The sequence below is a fragment of the Medicago sativa genome, chromosome 7 (genome assembly GCF_051527215.1).
Source record: "Medicago sativa cultivar Bolivia chromosome 7, Bolivia_mono, whole genome shotgun sequence".
Taxonomy (NCBI): domain Eukaryota; kingdom Viridiplantae; phylum Streptophyta; class Magnoliopsida; order Fabales; family Fabaceae; genus Medicago; species Medicago sativa.
Window position 1 is genome coordinate 94,744,484 of NC_140755.1, and position 21,119 is coordinate 94,765,602.

The 21,119-nt window shown below is 33.3% G+C and overlaps 2 protein-coding genes and 1 non-coding gene across 3 annotated transcripts; 1 reads left to right on the plus strand and 2 right to left on the minus strand.

The window, feature by feature from the left end:
* The first annotated feature begins 6,659 nt into the window (after positions 1 to 6,659).
* On the plus strand, positions 6,660 to 9,318 carry LOC146910571 (putative xyloglucan endotransglucosylase/hydrolase protein 32). Its single transcript, XM_085725573.1, has 4 exons — positions 6,660 to 6,943; positions 7,042 to 7,142; positions 7,372 to 7,589; positions 8,574 to 9,318. Exons 1-4 carry the CDS (start codon positions 6,748 to 6,750, stop codon positions 8,938 to 8,940), a joined length of 882 nt encoding a protein of 293 aa, XP_085581699.1. The 5' UTR covers positions 6,660 to 6,747; the 3' UTR covers positions 8,941 to 9,318.
* Positions 9,319 to 11,101: 1,783 nt separating this feature from the next.
* On the minus strand, positions 11,102 to 20,696 carry LOC146910572 (Transducin/WD40 repeat-like superfamily protein). The gene is made up of 14 exons (XM_085725575.1): positions 20,130 to 20,696; positions 19,853 to 19,928; positions 19,665 to 19,754; positions 19,515 to 19,559; positions 19,252 to 19,332; positions 18,797 to 18,848; positions 18,558 to 18,616; positions 18,219 to 18,317; positions 13,508 to 13,519; positions 13,264 to 13,403; positions 13,146 to 13,185; positions 12,467 to 12,529; positions 12,194 to 12,384; positions 11,102 to 11,787 (listed from the first exon to the last, which is right to left on the minus strand). Exons 1-14 carry the CDS (start codon positions 20,564 to 20,566, stop codon positions 11,340 to 11,342), a joined length of 1,833 nt encoding a protein of 610 aa, XP_085581701.1. The 5' UTR covers positions 20,567 to 20,696; the 3' UTR covers positions 11,102 to 11,339.
* Positions 17,456 to 17,525, minus strand: LOC146910573 (small nucleolar RNA U61). Its single transcript, XR_015020940.1, has one exon. It is a non-coding gene; the product is annotated as a small nucleolar RNA U61 (small nucleolar RNA).
* Positions 20,697 to 21,119: the final 423 nt, after the last annotated feature.

Below are 21,119 nucleotides of genomic sequence, written 5' to 3' on the forward strand. Positions count from 1 at the left end.
ATCTTGACCTAGCAGATCCCAGTTTTCAGTATTTTTGGATTCTGAAACTGTTGATGTTTCTTTTTTGCATAGTTTTTCAAGGTTTTGAATTGTTAATATCATCTCCCCCTCTTCAGAAAGAAGAGTTTCAAGACGATTTTTTGCAGAGGCAATTTGCTCCTGCTTTTGCCTGAGAGAATTCTGTAATGTCTTTATAGCTGCTTCCATTCTCTTGTCAATGCATCTGCAAAGCAATTCTTTTCAGATTTTATATATTCAATATATGGGTGAAACGGTTGGAGTTTCATCTGCCATCTTACAAGTCTTCCATATTTATAATTGACGCGAAGGTCATATTTCCAAAATCCAGTTACATATTTGGAATCTGTTCTTAGTAAAAATCTGGTTGGAATTAATTCCATTTGCCATTTTGTTAAAACTTTAACACAACTCAATGTTTCTAATTCATGAATTGGATATCTTGTTTCGGTATCTGTAAATGATCCTGAAACATATTTACAAAGTAAAAGATCTTCTTCTTTTATCTTATTTTTAATATTTTCATAAGAATAATCAATCTTAGTATCTTTTGATACTAATTTTTCTGATGAATCAGAGAGTTTGTCCAATTTCTCTTTCGAGCTACTAGACTTAGCGTACTGGGTTGCTCCAGTATCTTTCATTCCTTGTTGATGGGTTACATCACCAACATAGTTTCCCGAATCATCAAGATTCAGTATCGCTTTACCATTAGGTAGAGCTCTCATGCAACCTGCCCAGGTTGTTTTATCAGCATCAATCTCAACAATTAAAAAATCGTTTTCTGTTGGATTGTATAAGCTGGGTAAAACTTTAATTTTTCTTTTAATAGTTTTTACAGTTAGAGTATCTTGTTCAGTCCATGACCATGGAACTTTCTCAGATATCTTTTTCTGTAAAATCTTTCTTTCAGTTGCCAAGTTTTTGAAAAATCCTTCATTGGCAATATAGTTCAAACATCCTAAAAATCTTTGAATTTGTTTTCGATCTTTCAATTCATCAGGGAAAGCTTGAATCTTTTCCTGAACATGTGGAGATAAATCGAGGGTGCCATTTTCTTTAAAAATAAGGCCTAAATACTCGATTTCCTTTTTGGCTAATTGTGATTTCTTTTTTGAAATGACAATTCCCTTTTCTGAAATTCTATTTAAAACAATTTCTACATCTTTAAGATGTTGTTCTTTAGTTCCTTTTGTAAAAACTAAAATATCATCAATATATGCCAAACATATATGTTCTAATCCTCTAAGAGCATTATCCATAAATCTTTGGTATATAGATGGTGCTTGTTTTAGTCCAAATGGAAGAACATTCCATTGATAGTGTCCTTGTGGACATGAAAAAGCTGTTAAAGGCTTAGTTCCTTCTGAAAGTCTGATTTGATAGTATCCTGATTTTGCATCAAAAGATGAAAACCAATCACATCCTTTTATTTTTTGCAAAATATAATCCTTTCGTGGTAATTTGTAAGAATCTCCGATTGTAGCATCATTGAGTTTCTTATAATTTATCACCATTCTAGCTTTTCCTCTTTTTATTTCATTGTGATTTGTCACATAAAAAGTGGGTGCTGAATGTGGACTTGCAGATGGAGTAATTAACTTCTTTTCTTGAAGTTCTTTTATATCCTTTTGAAATTCTAATTTATCTTGTACTGAATAAGGCATTTTATATTTTACATTAATCTCCTTATTAGGATCTCGTAATTTGATGGTAACAAGTTCATGATTTGTATTTTTCAGATTATCCAAAGGATCTTCTGAACATACAGCATCAAGTTTTTGTTCTATTTCTTCAAGATTTAAAAATAATTTACCTTCTTCCCAAATACTCTTTAGGTTTATAAGGTTTTCAGAAATTAATTGAATAATCTCATTTCTAGTTATAATTTTTGTTGTTATAACTTTTGTCTTTTCTTTGGGGTTTGCTAAATTTTTCCAAAGTAAAGAAATAGTTTTAACATTTTGCACAAACGGTGCATATAACTTTAAAAAGTTATTTCCAATGATTAAATCTAATCCTGAATCATGGAGATAAATTGTTGGTATGAAGAATTCATGACCTTCTATAGTAATTGAGATGTTTTTCAAAACAAACCATATTTGATGTTTTGACTTATCTGCAACAATTATTTCGTTGGGTTTTCCTAATCTTTCCCAATTTCTTGATATGTTTCGTTTTCCAAAACATAATGTTGCGCCTGTATCTAAATAGGCTAAAATCTCCTTCTTACGAAGTTTTATTTTAATAAAGGTAGCACTAGGGTTTCCTTTACTCAAAATCTTGGTTTTGCTCATCTTCGGAATCTGTACAAAGTTCATAGAAACTTTGATGCTCCCAATCAGAATCTGAGTCTGATTCTACTGGTTCATAACCTATTCTATAGATCATGTTTAAAACTTGTTTCTTTTCTTTAGAAACTTTCTTTGGACATTCATTAGCATAATGTCCTGTTTCATGGCATAACCAACATGTACATGATTTTTTACCTTTAGGACAGGTTTTATTTTTCCTAGGGTATTCTCTTTTTCTTCTATAGAATTTTTTCCTCCTATGTTTCTTTTTATCATAAGAAAATCTTTTAAATTTCTTTCTTCTAGGATACTTCCTTCTTTTCCTAGTTTTTTCACAACCATATGCTCCAATTTTCCCTTGGATTCTATCACAGCACAATCCTATTCGTGCTTCTCGTTTTGATTGTTTCTTTAGGCATTGTTCTTGTATCCAATTTCTAAGAATAGAAATTCTAGCTCCTAAAGTATTTTTAACCGTTCCTGAGGATACTGCACTGTTAAATTCGTTTTGAATTATTTGGGACATAGACATAGGTAATTTTTGGTAAAATAATTCGACAACCTTTTGGTTTTCTCTAGTGTCTTTATTTAAATCATAATATAATTGTGAAAATTCACAAATATAATTTTCTATGTAACAAGGATTACATATGGATAAATTCATTATTCTCCATAATTTTTCAGTGTTAAAGGCGGTATTTGAATCTACCGTATCTTGCCATCCTTTGAATTCATTTAAAAGCCATTCAAAGATTTTATTAATCATTCCCATACTGTTTTCTGCAGTTTGTTCTTCTTCAGGTTTTTCGGCCAGAAATTTATATGCATTACCTTCTGTTCTACACAAAAGATAATTAAAAATTTGTTTTGGGCTTAGACCTTTTAAGTCACTATCTAACTGTATCTGGATAGTATTTTTATTATACCAACTTCTTATGGCTTGGACAAGATTGTCAACGCAATCAATATTTAAAATTCCACTTCCATCGTTTACACTATGTTTGGGAATATAACTCATAGGAATTTTTTGGTATTTAGCTTGGGAAAATTCCCTATGGAATTCTGCATTCCAATTATAAGAGGGTTCTCTTTTTGTTCCTGAGCTTTCGCCCATTTCTAATTGTTCTATTTTAACGAAATTTCCATCGTCTTTTGAATCATCATCGGAACTAAAGTCGTAGATGATATCTTCTAGATCTTTAGGTTCAGGTTCTTCCTTAATGGAATCTTTTTCGCTTATGTCTAAAATAGCCATAAGTTGATCTAATTTTTCGAGTTGATACTCTATGTTTTCTTCTATACTCATCTTTTATAATTAGCAAATAAGGTTTTTTCTTCGATTTCGATTTTTTCCTTATTCTTCCCCCCTTCTTGAAGAGAAAGATGTTGTTTACAACAGTTTTTTATTAGATAATTAATCATATCAGTGATATTGTTTAACTGAGGATTAAAAGAATGATATATATGAGGATATTTCTCATTTTTATTGTAACACGGAAAATCTTTTTCCATATTTACCCAAGTTTCATGGGGTCTTTCTAATCCTTGCTCATAATCTTTTGTAAACAAATTATTTTGTTTATAGATTTGAGGTAAGGTTTCAAGAAAAGAAATCTGTCTTTCAAATCTTTCATTTAATTTCTTGGTTTCGTCAAGCAAAGCTTTAACTCTAGTTGTGAGGGTATTATTTTCTTCACTCATCTAGCTAATTCTTTAAGTTTATTCCTTAAATCTTGAGCTAATCCTTTATATTCGTTATATAAAAAATGATCTATATTTTCATGGCTTTCATATAAATATTTATCTAAAAAATATTCAGCCGTTGTATTGCACCATCTAATTTGTGCTTTAACTAGTGTAATATCTTGATAGTTTGGACATAATATAAAGGGTTGTAAAATACATTTCCCTGTTGGTCCTTTAATAAATTCCATTTTTATTTAGACTTTTAAAGCCGGTTTTCCACAAACTGATTTAAAATGTTTGACTTTATTGGAAAAGTCATTTGGGTGACTGTACCGTAGAATTCTCCTTCAAATAATTCGTACCCAAGAATTATTCTACTTATCAATCAAGCGTGCATGTGCCCCACTGAAAATCAAATCAAGCTTTGAGGGTCCATTAATGGATAGTTTCTTCTGACCAACCCATCCTTCATTGATGAAGTTCACAAGTTAAAACACACCGTTGCTCTTGTTTGATTCATGAGAATTGACTACATTAGAATCTGTCCCATGATATGATTTCATTAGTTTTATTTTGTTTCATCATTCATGCATTGGCCCATTTTGGCCTTTACTTGCCTTTGATTTGTATGTTTTATTGATGATTGGTACTCCGTAGTACATCTTGTATATTAAAGGGTTTCTTTGATCCGAAAAAGTTAAGTATTGAGTAGATATAAGATAGTACATGATAAATTTTTAAACTATTTGGACAATTTTTTTTTGTCATGTTACATGCTTGGTGGATAGTAGAAAAGTGAAAACACAAATAAAATAAGGTGATATTTATATTATGTACTTTAAACAAAAATTATCTCGATCATCGAATTCGATTTGGATGGTTAAATAGAGAAAATTTTTTGGTGTTTTCTTTTATATGAAAATATCGCTAAAGTTGAAGCGAAAATTTCATTATACAACGGTAAGACCAACGAAGTTCAACACAAAAATAAAATAAGCATGATGAGAATGTATGGTAAGACTAGATGTGATATGGTTAGAAATGTACTGACAATATGAGAGAGAGAGAGAGAGAGAGAGAGAGAGAGAGAGGGAGAGAGGGAGGGAGGGAGGGAGGGAGAGAGAGAGAGAGAGAGTTGGGGTAACACTTATAGTAGGAAAAAAAAAATAGTGGGTAAGCTTATGTGGTTTGACCATGTAGAGAGAAGATTTATAGATCATATAGTAAGAAAAATACATCAGATTGAGTAGTTTAATCTTTTGGGTAAGAGATCACCTAAAAAAACTATAGAGAAACTACTAAGAATCATTTAGAATTAATAATTTGGATCGAAATATGGTTTATAATAGAACATCATGACGTAATTTGATCTATGTAACCAACCCAGCTTAGTGGAAAAAAGCTTTATTTTTTTTTTGAACAAATAAAAAAAAAGCTTGATTTTTGTTGTGCTTTAAACTCAAAGTTATCAAATGATTTAACGAGAAACAAGAATTTAGCTCAGTTGGTATGGACATTGCATAATATATGCAAGATCCGGGGTTCAAACCTCGATCACCACCAAAAAAAGAAACAAAAATTTAGCTTTAACGTGTCTCTTCTAAATAAAACGCAATATGCCTTGTCTCATCCTAATCCTAAGACCTTACAAATGGAGCTTCTTTTGATCTTATTTGACAAAATTATCTAATTGTGGCACATGTAAAATAATTATAATTAGGTGCAATAAAATTGCCTTGTCTCATCCTAATCCTAAGACCTTACAAATGGAGCTTCTTTTGATCTTATTTGACAAAATTATCTAATTGTGGCACATGTAAAATAATTATAATTAGGTGCAATAAAATACACATGTAATTAGTAAAAGATCGTTTTCTAAAATGCATGTATTACTTTAAAAGACATTTAATATGAACCTAGAGCAATTGACACACTGAAAAGGTGAATGATGTGGTAAAAACAAAAACAAATAAGGTTAATCTGGCTATTGCTGACAAAGATACCTGTAGTCCTTAAATGTAGATAGAAATTTAAGAGGTACTGCCTAGGATCTAGTTGAGCTCAGAAAGCCATGGAACACAAAATTAAGATACACATTTAAGGCATACTCATCCACCCCTTCTGCATCCCATCATCTTTTTTTACCTTTACAGCCAAGCCAACAGGTTTTCTCTAATAAAGAGATTGGGAAAAAACTAAAGTAGTTGTAGGGTGAAAAAATAAAATAACAATAATTTGAATAATTCCTTCAAAAATAATTTGAATAATTTAATTTTGATATATTGTCAATGTTATCATCTAGTATTCACAATTCACAATCAATCATATATGTGACTATTGTGAATAAAAGATGATGGGATGCATATAAATAAAGTTAAACGTTTTTAATGATCTAACGAGTATAAAAGATAGTCGGTATAATTTTTCTATGTTACCAATTTATACCAATTAAATCTTAATTTAAATGTCAATGCATGGCATAATTGAATGATATCCAACAAATAAAGATCTACATTTGGTCTACAAGGATCTATGAATAATAATAATTGATATGGTAATTTTACATGCCTCCAAAATTTCATTTCACCACTAATTCTCAATTTTGGACCCACTAATAAATTTCATATATTTATATCAAACTCACTGCCATACCCTTCTTCCATATGACCCTTACTTTGATCATCACTTCCCTTCCACAACAGATCATTCTGGATTCTGCTAAAAACTTTACCACCCATCAGTTTTCATCATGGCTCTCTTTGTAGTTGCTATTTTATTCTTAATGACATTTTCAAGCAATGCTTATTGGCCACCTTCACCAGGCTATTGGCCAAGTTCAAAGTTCAAGTCTATGAACTTTTACAAAGGTTTTACAAACCGTTGGGGCCCTCAACACCAAAGACTACAACAAAATGCATTAACTATTTGGCTTGATAGAACCTCAGGTTCTGAGTCTGATCATCAGTTACATAAGTTTTCTGCTTCTTGTTAAATATCATTGAAATTTAATTATTGTCATTGTTTTTTTTATGGTAAAAAACAGGAAGTGGATTTAAATCGGTTCGTCCGTTTCGATCTGGCTACTTTGGTGCTTCCATTAAGCTTCAACCTGGTTATACTGCAGGAGTTATAACATCTTTCTATGTAAGATGTTACAGCATGACATGCATGTTTCCATTGGCACTTAGTTTCATGAAATTACGATAACACTGTGATTTTGTTGAACCTCGAAAATGTAGTTTTCTCTAGAATTTACTGTCAATTCAAACATTCATAAAGTTCACTGGTTTGATTGTTATAGCTTATACATTTTGTTTAGATTGTTAATTACTATTAGCACTAATGATATAATTAATGATTGAATTATTGGCAGCTATCAAACAATGAAGCACATCCTGGTTACCATGATGAAGTGGACATTGAGTTTCTTGGAACAACATTTGGAAAGCCTTATACTTTGCAGACCAATGTTTATGTAAGAGGGAGTGGTGATGGGAAAATTGTAGGTAGAGAAATGAAGTTTCATCTTTGGTTTGATCCTACCAAAGGTTTTCATCACTATGCTATACTATGGAGTCCTAAAGAGATAATGTAAGTCACTGTATAATTTAATTATATCATATTCCTCAATGTCTCTGAATGTGAAATTGAATTGAATGCCTAGATTAATTAATTATTAGTAATAATCTAAAATAGTATAGGGTACTAGACAGGACATGCACTACTTTCTCTTTTGATGAGGTATATAGGTGTGATAGGGAAATGGACTTACATATGCACTCAATAGTCCACTACAGTTACGATCTCCACCATTGATTAAGATTGGACAATGGAGACTGATTGTTGAACTTATAATTGAACACATAAGATTTTTTTAACCATGGTTTGGACTTGGTGATTATAGTGACTCTTGAAAATTCTAACCATTGATATAGATCGGATAGTCGAGACCGATTTGTTGACCTTAATATAAACCATTCGATTTTATCAATGGTTTGGATTAGCTAACTATATATAGTGATTCTTGGAAATTATGAGAGCATGAAATCTGATTTGCAAGATAAAGAGATGAAGAGAATCCACAATTGAGCTTGGATTCTGCTTAGGTGGCATTGTTTGATTGGTTCTTTATCAATTGGTATCAAAGTTTAGGCAGGACTTAATGATATTTTGGAATTTTTTAAGGAGTGGAAAATGAGAGGATAACAACATAATTTTCTATCCTCTAAAAAAATATTATTTTCTAAGAAATAAAGGAAGAAGGCAAATAAGGATGTGACAGGATTAAAAATAGAAATCATATCATATAGAAATACTAAATCAAGGTCACATGAATGGCACAAAAATCATAACATAGAAGTGTGGGGAAACAAATATGATAAGCAGTGTAGCACCCAACTAATGAAAAGTTAAGAAAGTGACGGTAAATTTATTTTATTTATGAAAGATTAAAACTACTGTATATACTAATACTAGTAGTAGTAACGTTCAAAAAGCTGTAGCTATTATATGAATCATAGAAATGATTATTAATACTATATAGTTGCTTTATACTGACACTAAATTATGTGTCAGATTTCTTGTGGATGATGTGCCAATAAGGAGGTACCCGAGGAAGAGTGACACAACATTTCCAATTAGACCAATGTGGCTTTATGGTTCAATATGGGATGCTTCATCATGGGCAACAGAAGATGGAAAATACAAAGCTGATTACAGATACCAACCATTTGTTGCACAATATACAAATTTCAAAGCTAGTGGTTGCACAGCCTATGCACCTCGTTGGTGCCATCCAGTTTCAGCATCACCATATGGTTCTGGTGGATTAAACTCACAACAAAATAGGGCTATGAGTTGGGTGCAAAGATACCATATGGTTTATAATTATTGTAGAGACCCAAAAAGAGATCATAGACTAACACCTGAATGTTGGGGTTAAATAAAGATTAAAAACTTGCAAATTTGGGGGGTGTCCCAAAAAATACTGTTCTCTTGTGATCTATTTTGTTTGTTTGTTTGAGAGAATTTTCTTTTTACATTGTGGGGGTGACATGAAATGGGGCCCCTATCACTTGAGTGTCCAAGGCTCTAAAGACACGAGAAAATTTGGAAGATTGTGTGAGTTTTTTGTTTTTGTTTTTGTTGACATTTATTTGGTGTAAATGTAAACCAAAAAGGGGAAAAAAATAAAAGAGGGACAGAGAAAGGAATAATGTTTGTCAATGTCCAAGAAAAGCAAAGTGGACAATTATGTATTGGTTGGTAAATGTGGCACTGTTGAGTGCAAAATACTATACGCATACTTCTCATTTTATAACGTTATTGTCATTTCAACGATGAAAACGAGAACACCATTATAAACAAGCAAGACCTCTGACATGAAACTTGGTTGTCAATGTCATCTCTTGAAAAATGTCTGTTTGCCGTAAACACAAAAGATCTCATGAATCGTATAAAGTAAAGATCGTGGATATTGATATTCGATCTATATATAAGTAAATCAGAGAGGAAAACAAATGCAAGGTAGTACAAAATTTAAAGAGTTGGACAAAAATTATAGATAGCTGTAATTTGTTAAGGAGAACGAGGATTTGTGTACTCTCTTCGGTCATTGAATGCAGTCTATATTGAATGAATTTAAAAAATATTTTTTTACTTATAAATGTGATTGAAGGGAGTATAATGTAAGAAAAAATTGACAAAGTTGTTGTTAACACTAATTAGTATTTCATTGGATGTATGGTTTTGCTTCTGACCTTTTAGCGATATTGTTGACAATTTATTCTTTAAAAGCTTAGAGTTCTCCTTGCATTTTGTGTCTACCATAGATTTATCATCGAGTTTGACTCTTAAACAACACTGTCTTTGATTCAGATTGGTGTCCAATTAATTGTATCATCTTTGTGCAACTTTGATACGCCTTATTTGTGGCTACAAAGGGCCTTTCGAAGTCTTTTTTCTTTTCTTTTTCAATCACACTTTTGGTGAAAGTAATAAATGGGTATACTGATTAGTTAAATTTAATACTCCATACTCCCCCTAAAAGTTAGGTCGTCTTACCCTAATACTCCTTAGATTAGTCATGTTCTCCTATAACCTATCTCCTTAAACCTCAATTCTACTTAAACCTCAATTATTACCGCCCATTCATGGATCTCTGTCTGTTAAATGTTTCTTCCATGATTGTTATCAGAGAGACAGAGAGAGAGAGACTTTCAAATTAAGGTCCTCTCCCCCATTCTTTCCTCTTCCCTTCACATCCCTTCGCCACCAAGAAAGAATTCTCTTCCGTTACATGAGAGACCATTCTGTTTCCAGACCATGATTTAGTAAGGGGAGGTGAGACTGAGATTTAAAAAGGAGAGATGTGGGTTTAAGGGAGGGGATTTCTAAACTGGAGAGACATGAGAGAGAAAGATAATTCTTTCGTCCTAGATACTCCTTGTCTTTCCTTCTGTTCTCACTGTACTTCCTTCTCACTCCCCCAATATCCCTCCCAATGGCAAACTTGCATGAAAAGGAAAGAAAAGAAACAAGAAAGTACAAGTATCATGTCAAAAGGGATGGCTCAGACCTTTGACGAGTTTCAACAACATTTCCATGCCACTGGAGTGTTGGATTCAACATTTCGGGAAGGCATGGAATCAATACCATATCCCTCTATCTCAATCACGGCGGTGTCAACTCAATATGAAAAGTTTCACACGTAGGACATTTATGTGGAAGGTGGAACAACTAGTAGAAGTGAGTGATAGTGATTGAAAACACACAAAAAAAGTGATGGGCAAAGCTAAAGGGAGATGACTGCTTGCAATACAAAGTGCCGCTACCAGTGGTGCTACTTTACAAGTTAAATTTGTTAATGATAATGCTAAGGAAACAATTGGGTGAATCAAGAATCTCTCCATACTATGGATACTTTTATTTCGAGAGAAATAGACACATTGAATAATAATATTATTATTTTATTTTAGGTGTCAATATCTTTTTAAATTGAAGTGTCTATTAAATAGAGATGATTCCAACTCCATTTAAATGGCAGCAAGCGGGGTGGTTAGAATGTAACATACAAATCAATTTGAGTTGTCCATATTTAAAAATGACCTGAAGACTCAATCAATTGATTTATCCTTGATCAATATCACAGCTCTAAAATATAAAATACAAGAATAATTACAAAGGGCAATACCCTTGCAAAATAATTAGAGAAATATCAACAGATCATTCACAGGCTCGTGGCAAAGTAATAAATATCTCAACTACTTTATGGACAGCTTCTAAAAAACAAAATTGAACAAAAACAATCAAAGGCTATGAACTAGTATATAATTACCTTCCTCACGAGAGATTGGTACGGAAAATTTGCAATGAATTCTCACTTAAACAACCAAGCATTCCATGACTAGGTGAGTACCTGATATCACGGGCTTGAGCTGGCATTTTGAATCGCTGAATAACTCTAAAAGTTGGCAACTCTTGCAAGACCAGGTCACATGTAACTTCATCTCCAGATGCAAACATTCTATTCTGATTCGCAATGTCTATAATTACACATCTTGGTAGTCGAATTTTACTTACATTGCCATACGAGGAACCCATCTTTTGGAAATTATTATCACCTGTTCTTTTTAATAAGACATGAGAGCCCTGTACTCCTTGTCCAATAAGCTCACCCGTCAACGTGTTGAGCTTTGGACGGTATGAAACAACAGTGTCATCACTGCTCGGGGAATAGGCAAGGGATATACAAACTCCTTGATTATCAGTCCCATGAACCATAAATGGCCTTCATATTTTCAGAAGGAAAAAAATGGAGTTAGGTGAATTGCTTCCAAAATCTAATCTGGCCTTAAAGAACTAAATTAAAAGAGAGAAAAAAATCATCTTATGTTATCTCATATCAGACTTATTGACAATAAAGTAATATGTGAATTTCCAAAATGCAAAAGAAACCATCTAAAAAAATTGGAGAATAAAACTTAAAAAAAAAAACCATTACACTATCATACAAACTACAGGATACGAGTAAAATTAAAATTAAAATTAAATTTCATCAAACTTAAAAATCATAATTATTACTGGATAGTGTCAGGAAACAAGTTGAATAAATTTTTATAAGGCATTGATAATTGATTGATAATATAAACAAAAGAAAGTGTAAAGCTAACATCCATAGAATTCAAAAAGCTTACCGATCATCAGAATCAATGTCCCACTGACAAGCACCGATGGCAGATGCAGATAGAATGGTTCTGACACCAGAAGAAAGACCCGTTGTTTGTGCAAGAGACTGCAAACTATGAACAGGGTTGCTAGTCAACCCAGCTAAAGATTTTAAGGGTCCTGCAGTTTGTCTCATGTCAAACACCAGGACTTTACCATTCTGCAGGAAAGTTATATGAAGATTAGCATTTGAAGTTCCTAGATCTAATATATAGAAAAAATAAAATAAAAATAATGCTGACCTGTAGTCCAGCATATATGCAATGTGTACTGTTACGATCCCATGAACAGGACCAAGCAGGAACCTGGAATACGATTATAGAAAGTTATACACCCCGCAGAAGGACATGTAAACTGACTAGCGAAGATTGCATGGTATAAGCAATAACATTAGTACAACGGGGGGGGGGGGGGGGGGGGGGGGAAAGGTAAAAAAATTTACGATTATAGAAATCTATTTCGATAAGTATGTGGGAGAACTATCTGTTATTTTTTAGGTTTTGCAGTAGCCGAAGAGTGTAAGGTTCTCTTGCGGTGCACTTTATGGTGCTTTTAAGGTTGGAGAGAATTGCTATAATTTTTAGGACAGCTACTTACGAAAGTTACAACAGCATCATTTGCGGAATAAAGAGGTTTTCTTTTCTATACTCATTTAATGAGTACTTCAAAAGACAGTGGCTAGCTCTAATTTTCCAAAATTCCATCTTCTTGGCTACTCATTTTGGTTTTCTTTTACTAAATTTAAGGAGGACACATATACCCAGATTTTACTATCTTCTCTTTCTTGCTATCCTCAATAATAAAAATAAAATACTATATGTACATCCCAATAATATTCTAGAAAACCATAAGGCATGGAAATATAAACTATTATTAAAAGTTTTATTTCCACTAAATCAGAATTATGGAACAAACTTATACCTCTAGATCATAATTGAGAACAGGGTTGCCGCTGTCGAAGCTGTAACAGCATAAAATATGTCAACAACAAAATTTTACATTGCAAGACTAAATGAATCGGTACTTAATGCAGCTATACCTGAGCACTGATAATTGCTTCCCAAATGACGCATAGAGGGCCTGTTTACTACCAAAAGGAGAAATATGCAGGTCTCTAACACCATTTGTAGATGAAGGCAGTTCAATATGTTGCATCTCAAATGGAGATATCAAGCTCATCTATAAAGTCAGGTTCCCATAAAGATCAGTGAAATCAGTCATTGAATGAAGTGATTTAAAAGCCAAGTACATACACGTGAATATTTCAAATTCAAGAATCTTACTTTAGTTATACTGTGCACATTAGGGGTGTTCATGGTTCTAAACTGCATTGGAACTGAACCACATTAATGGATACAATTCAGTTTTTAAAACCACTTTAAAAAAAACTGGTTAATTTTTCAAACCAGTTACAGTTCGGTTCAGAACCGGTTCAGAACCGGTTTACAGTTTTGAACCGGTTTATTTATTTTGAACCGGTTTCGAACCGGTTTATAGTTTTAAACCGGTTTACATATTTTTAACCGGTTTTGAACCAGATTTTTTTGAACTGGTTTTCAAACTGGATTTTAGTTTTAAACCGGTTTACTTATTTTTAACCGGTTTTGAACCAGATTTTTTTTGAATTGGTTTTCAAACTGGATTTTAGTCATTGTTTTTTTAAAAAACCCATTATTTAGTGACATTAGTAAAAATATTGGTTTTTAGTTATTATAATTTATTTGTTTAAAAAAGTGATTGTGACTTATTTGTTCAAAAACAGATTATACGTAAATGGTTCACAAATTATGTTTCAATTTTCAATTTTCAACTAAATGGTTCTAGTTATTGTTTGATAAATCATATGTTAGATTATTTTCTTACAAGATAATTTTTAACATCCAAATGAATTTTGAATATTTTGCCAAATTCTAGGAATTCAGCTCAATACACGAGGGTATGAATGGTAGATATTATTGAAGAATGATTGTTGTTAATAGTGTCAAAAGCTTCTTCGTTTGAATCAATTTTTCAAAATGCCGAAGTCGTAGCTATGCTTGTTGGCTTTCCAATGCAAGGTCATATGCTTCGATTCTATAAAGCTCGGAAAATTAACAAGGAAAATTACATAACCTCCATTCTGGCCAAATTTTTAGAAAATGCTAAAATCAACAAATAGTCATCAAAGACATATATGTTGTCAACAAATAGTCTTATCCAAAAAGCAAGATAAATGAGTTTTTCATATATGTTGTCGATGAGTTTGATCACACCTCCCCTGCTAACCGAGTCACATGAAGAAACTGCTAAGTTAGGTTGGCACTTCTCCTTCTCCACCTTATCTTGATTTGATGATTTGTCATCCTAAATGCCAAAAACATAACACTATATTAATTGTCACTCTGAAATCATTCATATTAAAAAATTGACAAGATGCATTCCCCAATCAATCTTTGTGATAAAAGTAGTTCGTTCTCATGAGCACATGATAAGTATTTGATGTTAAAGAGCATAAATCATATGGCATGAGCTGCATTGTAAGAATGAAACAAACAAAAATAAAATTGAATTGTAAGAATGAAACAAACAAAAATAAAATTGAAAGGAAACTCGTATAGTTCCTTTGGGATAAATAATGGGTACTGTTCCTGAATTGTTCAGTAAAAACAAAACCAAATAAATGTGACTGTGTTCACACACAAAAACTATAAAACAATTACTATAAAACAATAACTGAGATACGATCACCGGACACTACACTAATACCGTTTGAATTCACACACAAAATTGTTAATACTTGAAGAAAATACTGTTACAACAATGCAACACTGTCATTGCAAAACACAGAAAATATTGGTGTACTAAATGGTTGGTTGCAGAAAATACCTACTTACCTTCAAGCATCGTCAAGTGTAATCGAGGTCGAGGCCGAACAACTAGGAGCATCTTGTGTAGAAAGTAGATCTGCAAAACAAAACATTTCAGTATGTTCCAACCAATTAAACAACTAGTAAGTAGTAAGAAAGGATAGAAAAGTATCTTACCTTCCTCAATTTTCTCAATAACATCAAGATCTTCACTAGAAAGAAAACATGTAAATGGTGCATCAAGCCAATCTTGAGTACAAATCAGTGCTTCCACAGTTCTTGGTGTTAAAGAACTACGGTATGGGTCAAGGACCCTTCCCCCGGTACTAAAAGTAGATTCAGAGGCTACAGTGGATATAGGGATGGCCAACACATCTCTTGCAATGCTTGCAAGTATTGGCAGACGGCTTGAGTTAATCTTCCACCATTCTAGCAAATCAAAGTCCGGACGATCCTCTTCTACATTTTCATTTATAAGATATTTTTGTAATTCAGTCGCTGATGTGTTGCACTCGTCCGATTCATAGAAATCACACAATTCATATGGATCTTCAGCTTCATTAAGAACACCTGCTACATTTCCATAATTACCTAGACGAGACACTCCCCCACCTGAGTATTCCTCGTAAATAGACTTCAAAAACGACTCTATTTTTTTTGTCAAAGATTCTGCCTCAGCACTACTATAGATCCTTCTGGCCATCCAGTCCACAAGCTTCAGTTTACGACGAGGGTCTAATACCATTGCAATCAACAAAAACATGTTAAGAGAGTTAGGATCTCCCCAATATTTATTGTATTTTGCCCTCATCTTTAAAGCCATTGACTTTAAACTTGCATCTTCAGAACAACACATTTTCGCAATCTTTTGTCCAACACTAAAAACCTCAAGCATATACAAGTTGCTGGTCAAGTAAGAAGATCCTGAAACACGCACTGTAGCGTCATGAAATATCTTTAGGAATGGAAGAATTGACCCAATTTCTTCCCAATCTTTCAGTGTAGGCACGCCTTTGTCTTTCCTCATTTCATTAACATATTGTTGATCTGTGAATTCAAGCTCTATAAAGGTCTTCATATGTTTGAAAGCAGAATTCGCCATTGTGTAAGTTGCATTCCACCGCGTCTCACAATCTAGCCCAACATAACCTTTAAATGTAATGGTTTCACGATCAATACATTTCTTGAATCTCTGAAATCTTGAAGGAGTACGTCTGACATACCTCACAGCTGATCGGATTCTCAAAATAGATTCATTAACTATTGTCAGCCCGTCCTTCACAATAAGGTTTAGAATGTGGGCGCAGCACCGTGTGTGAAGGTGCTCTCCATTTGAAACTAGACCATTTTGAGATAGAAGCCATCTTTTGAGATGTCGAATTCCAACGTCATTTGAGGAAGCATTATCCACTGTCACACTAAGCACACGACCAAGTTCCCAACCATTCAAGCACTCCTTAACCGTTTTTGCCATAATTTCTCCTGTGTATTCTGTGACTTGCATAAAATTCAAAACCTTCTTCTGCAATTTCCAATTGTTATCAATGAAATGGGCTGTGAGACACATGTAATTAAAGTTTTGTGTTGATGTCCACGTGTCAGTGGTGAGACAAACCCGGCGACAATGTTGTGACAAAAAGCTCTTCAACTTTGCTTTCTCCATGTCCCAATTCTTCAAAATCTCACGTGCCAATGTAGTGCGAGATGGTAACATGAATTTTGGTTGTAAGCCATAAACAAACTTACGAAAATATGGATGCTCTACCTTTTGAAATGGAAGTTCCAAGGCTACAAACATGTTCACCAAATCAATTCGGCTGACTTCTTGATCAAACTTCGGAACTGCAGGGGATGAATTAACAACTACTTCCCTATTTCCCAATGAGCTTGAATCTGATTCATGCATCATCATATTGGGTGGATATAGATTACATCTTGTCAAATGAGCCCTCATTGCACTTGTTCCACCACTATACTGGATTCTTGTCTTACAATAGTTGCAGTTTGCTGCCTTTACTCCTTCCACTCTTGGCATTGGTGTAAAATGATCCCACATTGCTGACCGGTTTGACCGGTTTTTACGCTTAGGCGGACCCATGTTTGCATTGTTTGAAACTAGAGGTTGAGGTGTAGAACCACTGTGTGCTTCTGTGTCGGAGCCCATAATGCTATCATGACCATCCATATTGATGTTGTTGCAATTTTGCTGAAAACGATCAGAACCTGTCAGATTCATAAATTTTATCGTCACTTCGCTTCTCTTATTCCCTCTTAATTAATCATTCAAATAACTAAAATATCATTAAGCAAAATCATGAATCAGTTAATAAAGAATCAAATCAATTATCCATGAAATAATTTATAATAAAAAAAAGTTGAAAATTAGAGCTCAGAACTTCTTAGAGGATTGCGCCGTCATCGACGAGCTCCAGCACAGTTTTCTTCATCATAGCTCAGAATAACAGAACGAAACAAAAATAAAACTCAACCAAAATTATCAGAAAATTAAAAGACAACATATCACAAACTGAATACAACAAAGGTTCAAGATCAACACCAGTGTTATCTTTGCGGATTTGAGACCCAGAAATCGAAAATTAACATTTCAAAGAGACCCAGAAATCGAAAAGCTATAAGCATAAGCATACCAACTAGAAATCGAAAATTCTATACAAAAAAGAACAAAACCACAGTAGATTGAGCATACCTGTGACGATGACGAGAGTACGAAGACGACGGAGAAGAGTACGAAAATGGATTATACGAATTGGGGCTAGGGTTCGTCCGAATTTGGGTTAGGTTAAGTGAATTGATTTGGTGAATTTGTGATTTGGGATCGATTTGGGGCTAGGGTTCTTCATCATCGATTTGGGGCTAGGGTTCCATTTTCTGAATTTGGGCTTCAGAGTTGTTTTTGTGATATTTTCTATTTTATTTATGTTTTTGAATAACATAGTTTTTTTTATCAGATTTAGAAAAACGGTTCATAAACTTAAACCGGTTCAAAACTGGTTTTAAACTGAACTTAAATTGGTATTTAAAAAATGGTTCAGTTCAAATCTTTATTAAGTGGTTCAGTTCAAATATGGTTCAGATACAGTTCAGTTAGTAGTTTGGTTCAGTTAACTGGATATTTTGAACACCCCTAGTGCACATCACCCATTCCTTTTGGCTTTTGTGCGATTATTACAATTTGATTAGAAGTGTCTATATCAAATACACGAGCACCATGCAGGTGAAATGAATTCTAAAAACAGGGGAACAAATTAGTAAATAAAATCCATGTCACTGGAATAACATACTACATCATATAACAGGGGAACAAATTAGTAAATAAAATCCATGTCACTGGAATAACATACTACATCATATAATGATGCTTAACGAAATATTTTTATTATATTCTAGGCATTTGAAGAAAATCGGCCCTTCTAATGGTGGAGAACAAAGACCCATAAAGTTTTAAGAGAAACAAAAAATGGCATACCTGAAATTCAAAATTGCAAGAAGATCCTTTTCCGTGGGTCATTGGGTTATAGTTGCGCTCTGCAAGGTACATGGAGTAAAAAATACACTGTGCTTAATGAAATTAACTGCAAAGTTTCTTTTGGTAGAAAAAAAGGCTTTTTTTTGTTATTATTGTTATTGATAGAGGAAGGGGGAATGAAATCAAAACAGATCTTATGAGGTGATGATACGTCATTTGAAATTTTAAACAATTATTACCAGATTGTCTACTCTGCATATCTGATACCAGCTGCTCCAAATAAGTGTTTCTCTACAGAACCAAATTAAGAAATTAAAATTGTTCAAAACCACATACTGAGACCAATAACAATCAAACAGTAAGGCTTATATAATTTGCACCAAATCATTATTTCAACTCGACTCTTACGGAATAAAATCATTAAAAACTACTAAAACGGTTATTAAAGCGCCATGCTAGAAAAGTAACTAGGAAAATTGGAGATGTTAACTTGTTGGCATCATACAATACAAAATACTCTAATGGGTATGGAACTGGAGCAAAGCTCTGCCAGAGATTCCATATAGAAATACTAACAGTATCAGAAGTGGGTCTACTACAGAAAATGGTTCTAAATTTTTACAACCAGACTTTTTGCAATCTAAACGGCAGGTATGCATCCATCATTAACATCATAGTAATATAAAAATTATACCTTCTTAAGGTTCTGGACATCAAAAAGCAATGCAGCTTCTCTCTTCATCCATCCCTCTTCTTTCTTGCGCCAACTACCATCCTAAGAACATAATTGACAAATTTTCTTAACAAAAACTAATGAAAACATCGCCTTCTATATATTCTAGGATAACCCAAACCCACAAAATGAAATTAAAAAAAAAAGCACAAGACAACAAAAAACATTTTCATAATGACATAAACACAAAAAACATTTTCATAATGACATAAACAGCATCCTACCTTACTCTCAAGAGAAGCACATTTGTTCTCAAGTGACCGAATCATCTGCCAACAGAAAGAAGAAAAAGAAAAAAAAAAAAAGAAAAGAAAATCAGACAAACAAATTACTTGAAAATCAAAACTTTATTTTGATCTTAATATTGAAACAACCTTCTGAGATTCTTCATCAACAGTAACTACTCTAGAAGCATAGAGTTTCCTCACATCCTTCATGGAACATCTTCTATTGCATTGCGGACACTAGAACAAAACAACACACAAAATATTAATGTCAAAAACCCTCTTCCTTCTTCAATTGCTGCTATATCAATTTTCAATCAAACACATTATACAATTACCTTCCCAGAATTTTTTTTCTGTTGAAGCCATTTTTTGACGCATGACATGCCATAAATGTGTCCACAAGGAAGACAACTAAAATCATTCACCCCAAAAAAACACACAATTTAACAGTGTGAGAATATCAAATAATACAATTTAAAACTTAAAACAAGATGTAAAATTAGGATTTAGCAAAAACAAAAAAACCAACCAAAATTAGACAATTTGAATATCGAATAATTTAAATTAAAATTAAAAAGAAAATTTTGCAGAATTAGGGTTAAGCGGTGTTACCAAATGTGATGATCGCCGTCATTGGTCCAAGCATCCATACAAATAGGGCAAATGAGTCCATCAATATCGGTACGGTTACATTCATTCTCTTGGCTACAATCGGCAATTTCAATTGGAATCGACGACGAACAAGCCTCTCCTCCTTCAATTCTGCGGCGTTTGTTTCTCTCATTATCGGGAATAACAGCTACTTCGTCGGATCGGGAAACCCTAGACGACGGCACATCGGGAACATATTCTTCATCGTCTTCATCTTCATCGTCTTCGTCTTCTTCTTCGTCGCCGGAGTGGCCGTTAAGTACTAAATTAATGAATCTGGGATCTGCTCCAGCGTCCATGAGTTGTTCTCGGGTGGGAATTGCGCTTTCGTCGAAGTTGCGTAACTCGATGGGAATATCGTCGTCGTCGAAGGGAAAATCGTTGAACGGAAAATCCATTACGGTGAATTGGTGGGAGAAAACATGTGGCTAAGAAGAAAAGAAGAAGTGAGTAAACCTAATAAAACACTGTAACGATAGAAAAGAAAAAGGGGGTAAGACGTTTGAATGTAGCGAGGGGAAACCTGAAGGCGCGGAAACGGCCCACTACTTTTCTAGAGTTTAATTTATTTATTTATTTTGACAATAGTTTTTTTAGAGAGATTAATTTCAGTTTTTTCCTAAATAATGGAGTTGCATTAACTGCCCACATTGATGAAATTTACACGAGAAGAATCATTATAGTGATGAAATTTACACAAGAAGAATCATTATAGGTAACGTCAAGAAAAAGAAGAATCATTATAGGCGAGAATATTTAATAAAGAAAAAAAATTACTACATCACAACTAAATTGAAAGAAGTAGAATTGGCTCCGTGTGCACATTTATTCGCATCGCCTTTAAGACGATGTAACTTAAAATGTATATTTATGATGTGTTTGTTTCAAGTTTACTAAATTTATTTTAAGGATTAATATTCCATACAATGTATTTTTAATTTTAATTTAAAT

Coding starts and splice junctions, on each gene's coding strand:
- LOC146910571 (XM_085725573.1), top strand. CDS start 6,748: ATGGCTCTCTTTGTAGTTGCTATTTTATTCTTAATGACATTTTCAAGC. Junction 6,944..7,041: donor TTGGCTTGATAGAACCTCAG/GTTCTGAGTCTG, acceptor GGTAAAAAACAG/GAAGTGGATTTAAATCGGTT. Junction 7,143..7,371: donor GAGTTATAACATCTTTCTAT/GTAAGATGTTAC, acceptor AATTATTGGCAG/CTATCAAACAATGAAGCACA.
- LOC146910572 (XM_085725575.1), bottom strand. CDS start 20,566: ATGGATTTTCCGTTCAACGATTTTCCCTTCGACGACGACGATATTCCC. Junction 19,929..20,129: donor GACGGCGATCATCACATTTG/GTAACACCGCTT, acceptor GAATGATTTTAG/TTGTCTTCCTTGTGGACACA. Junction 18,617..18,796: donor TATGCAGAGTAGACAATCTG/GTAATAATTGTT, acceptor TGTACCTTGCAG/AGCGCAACTATAACCCAATG.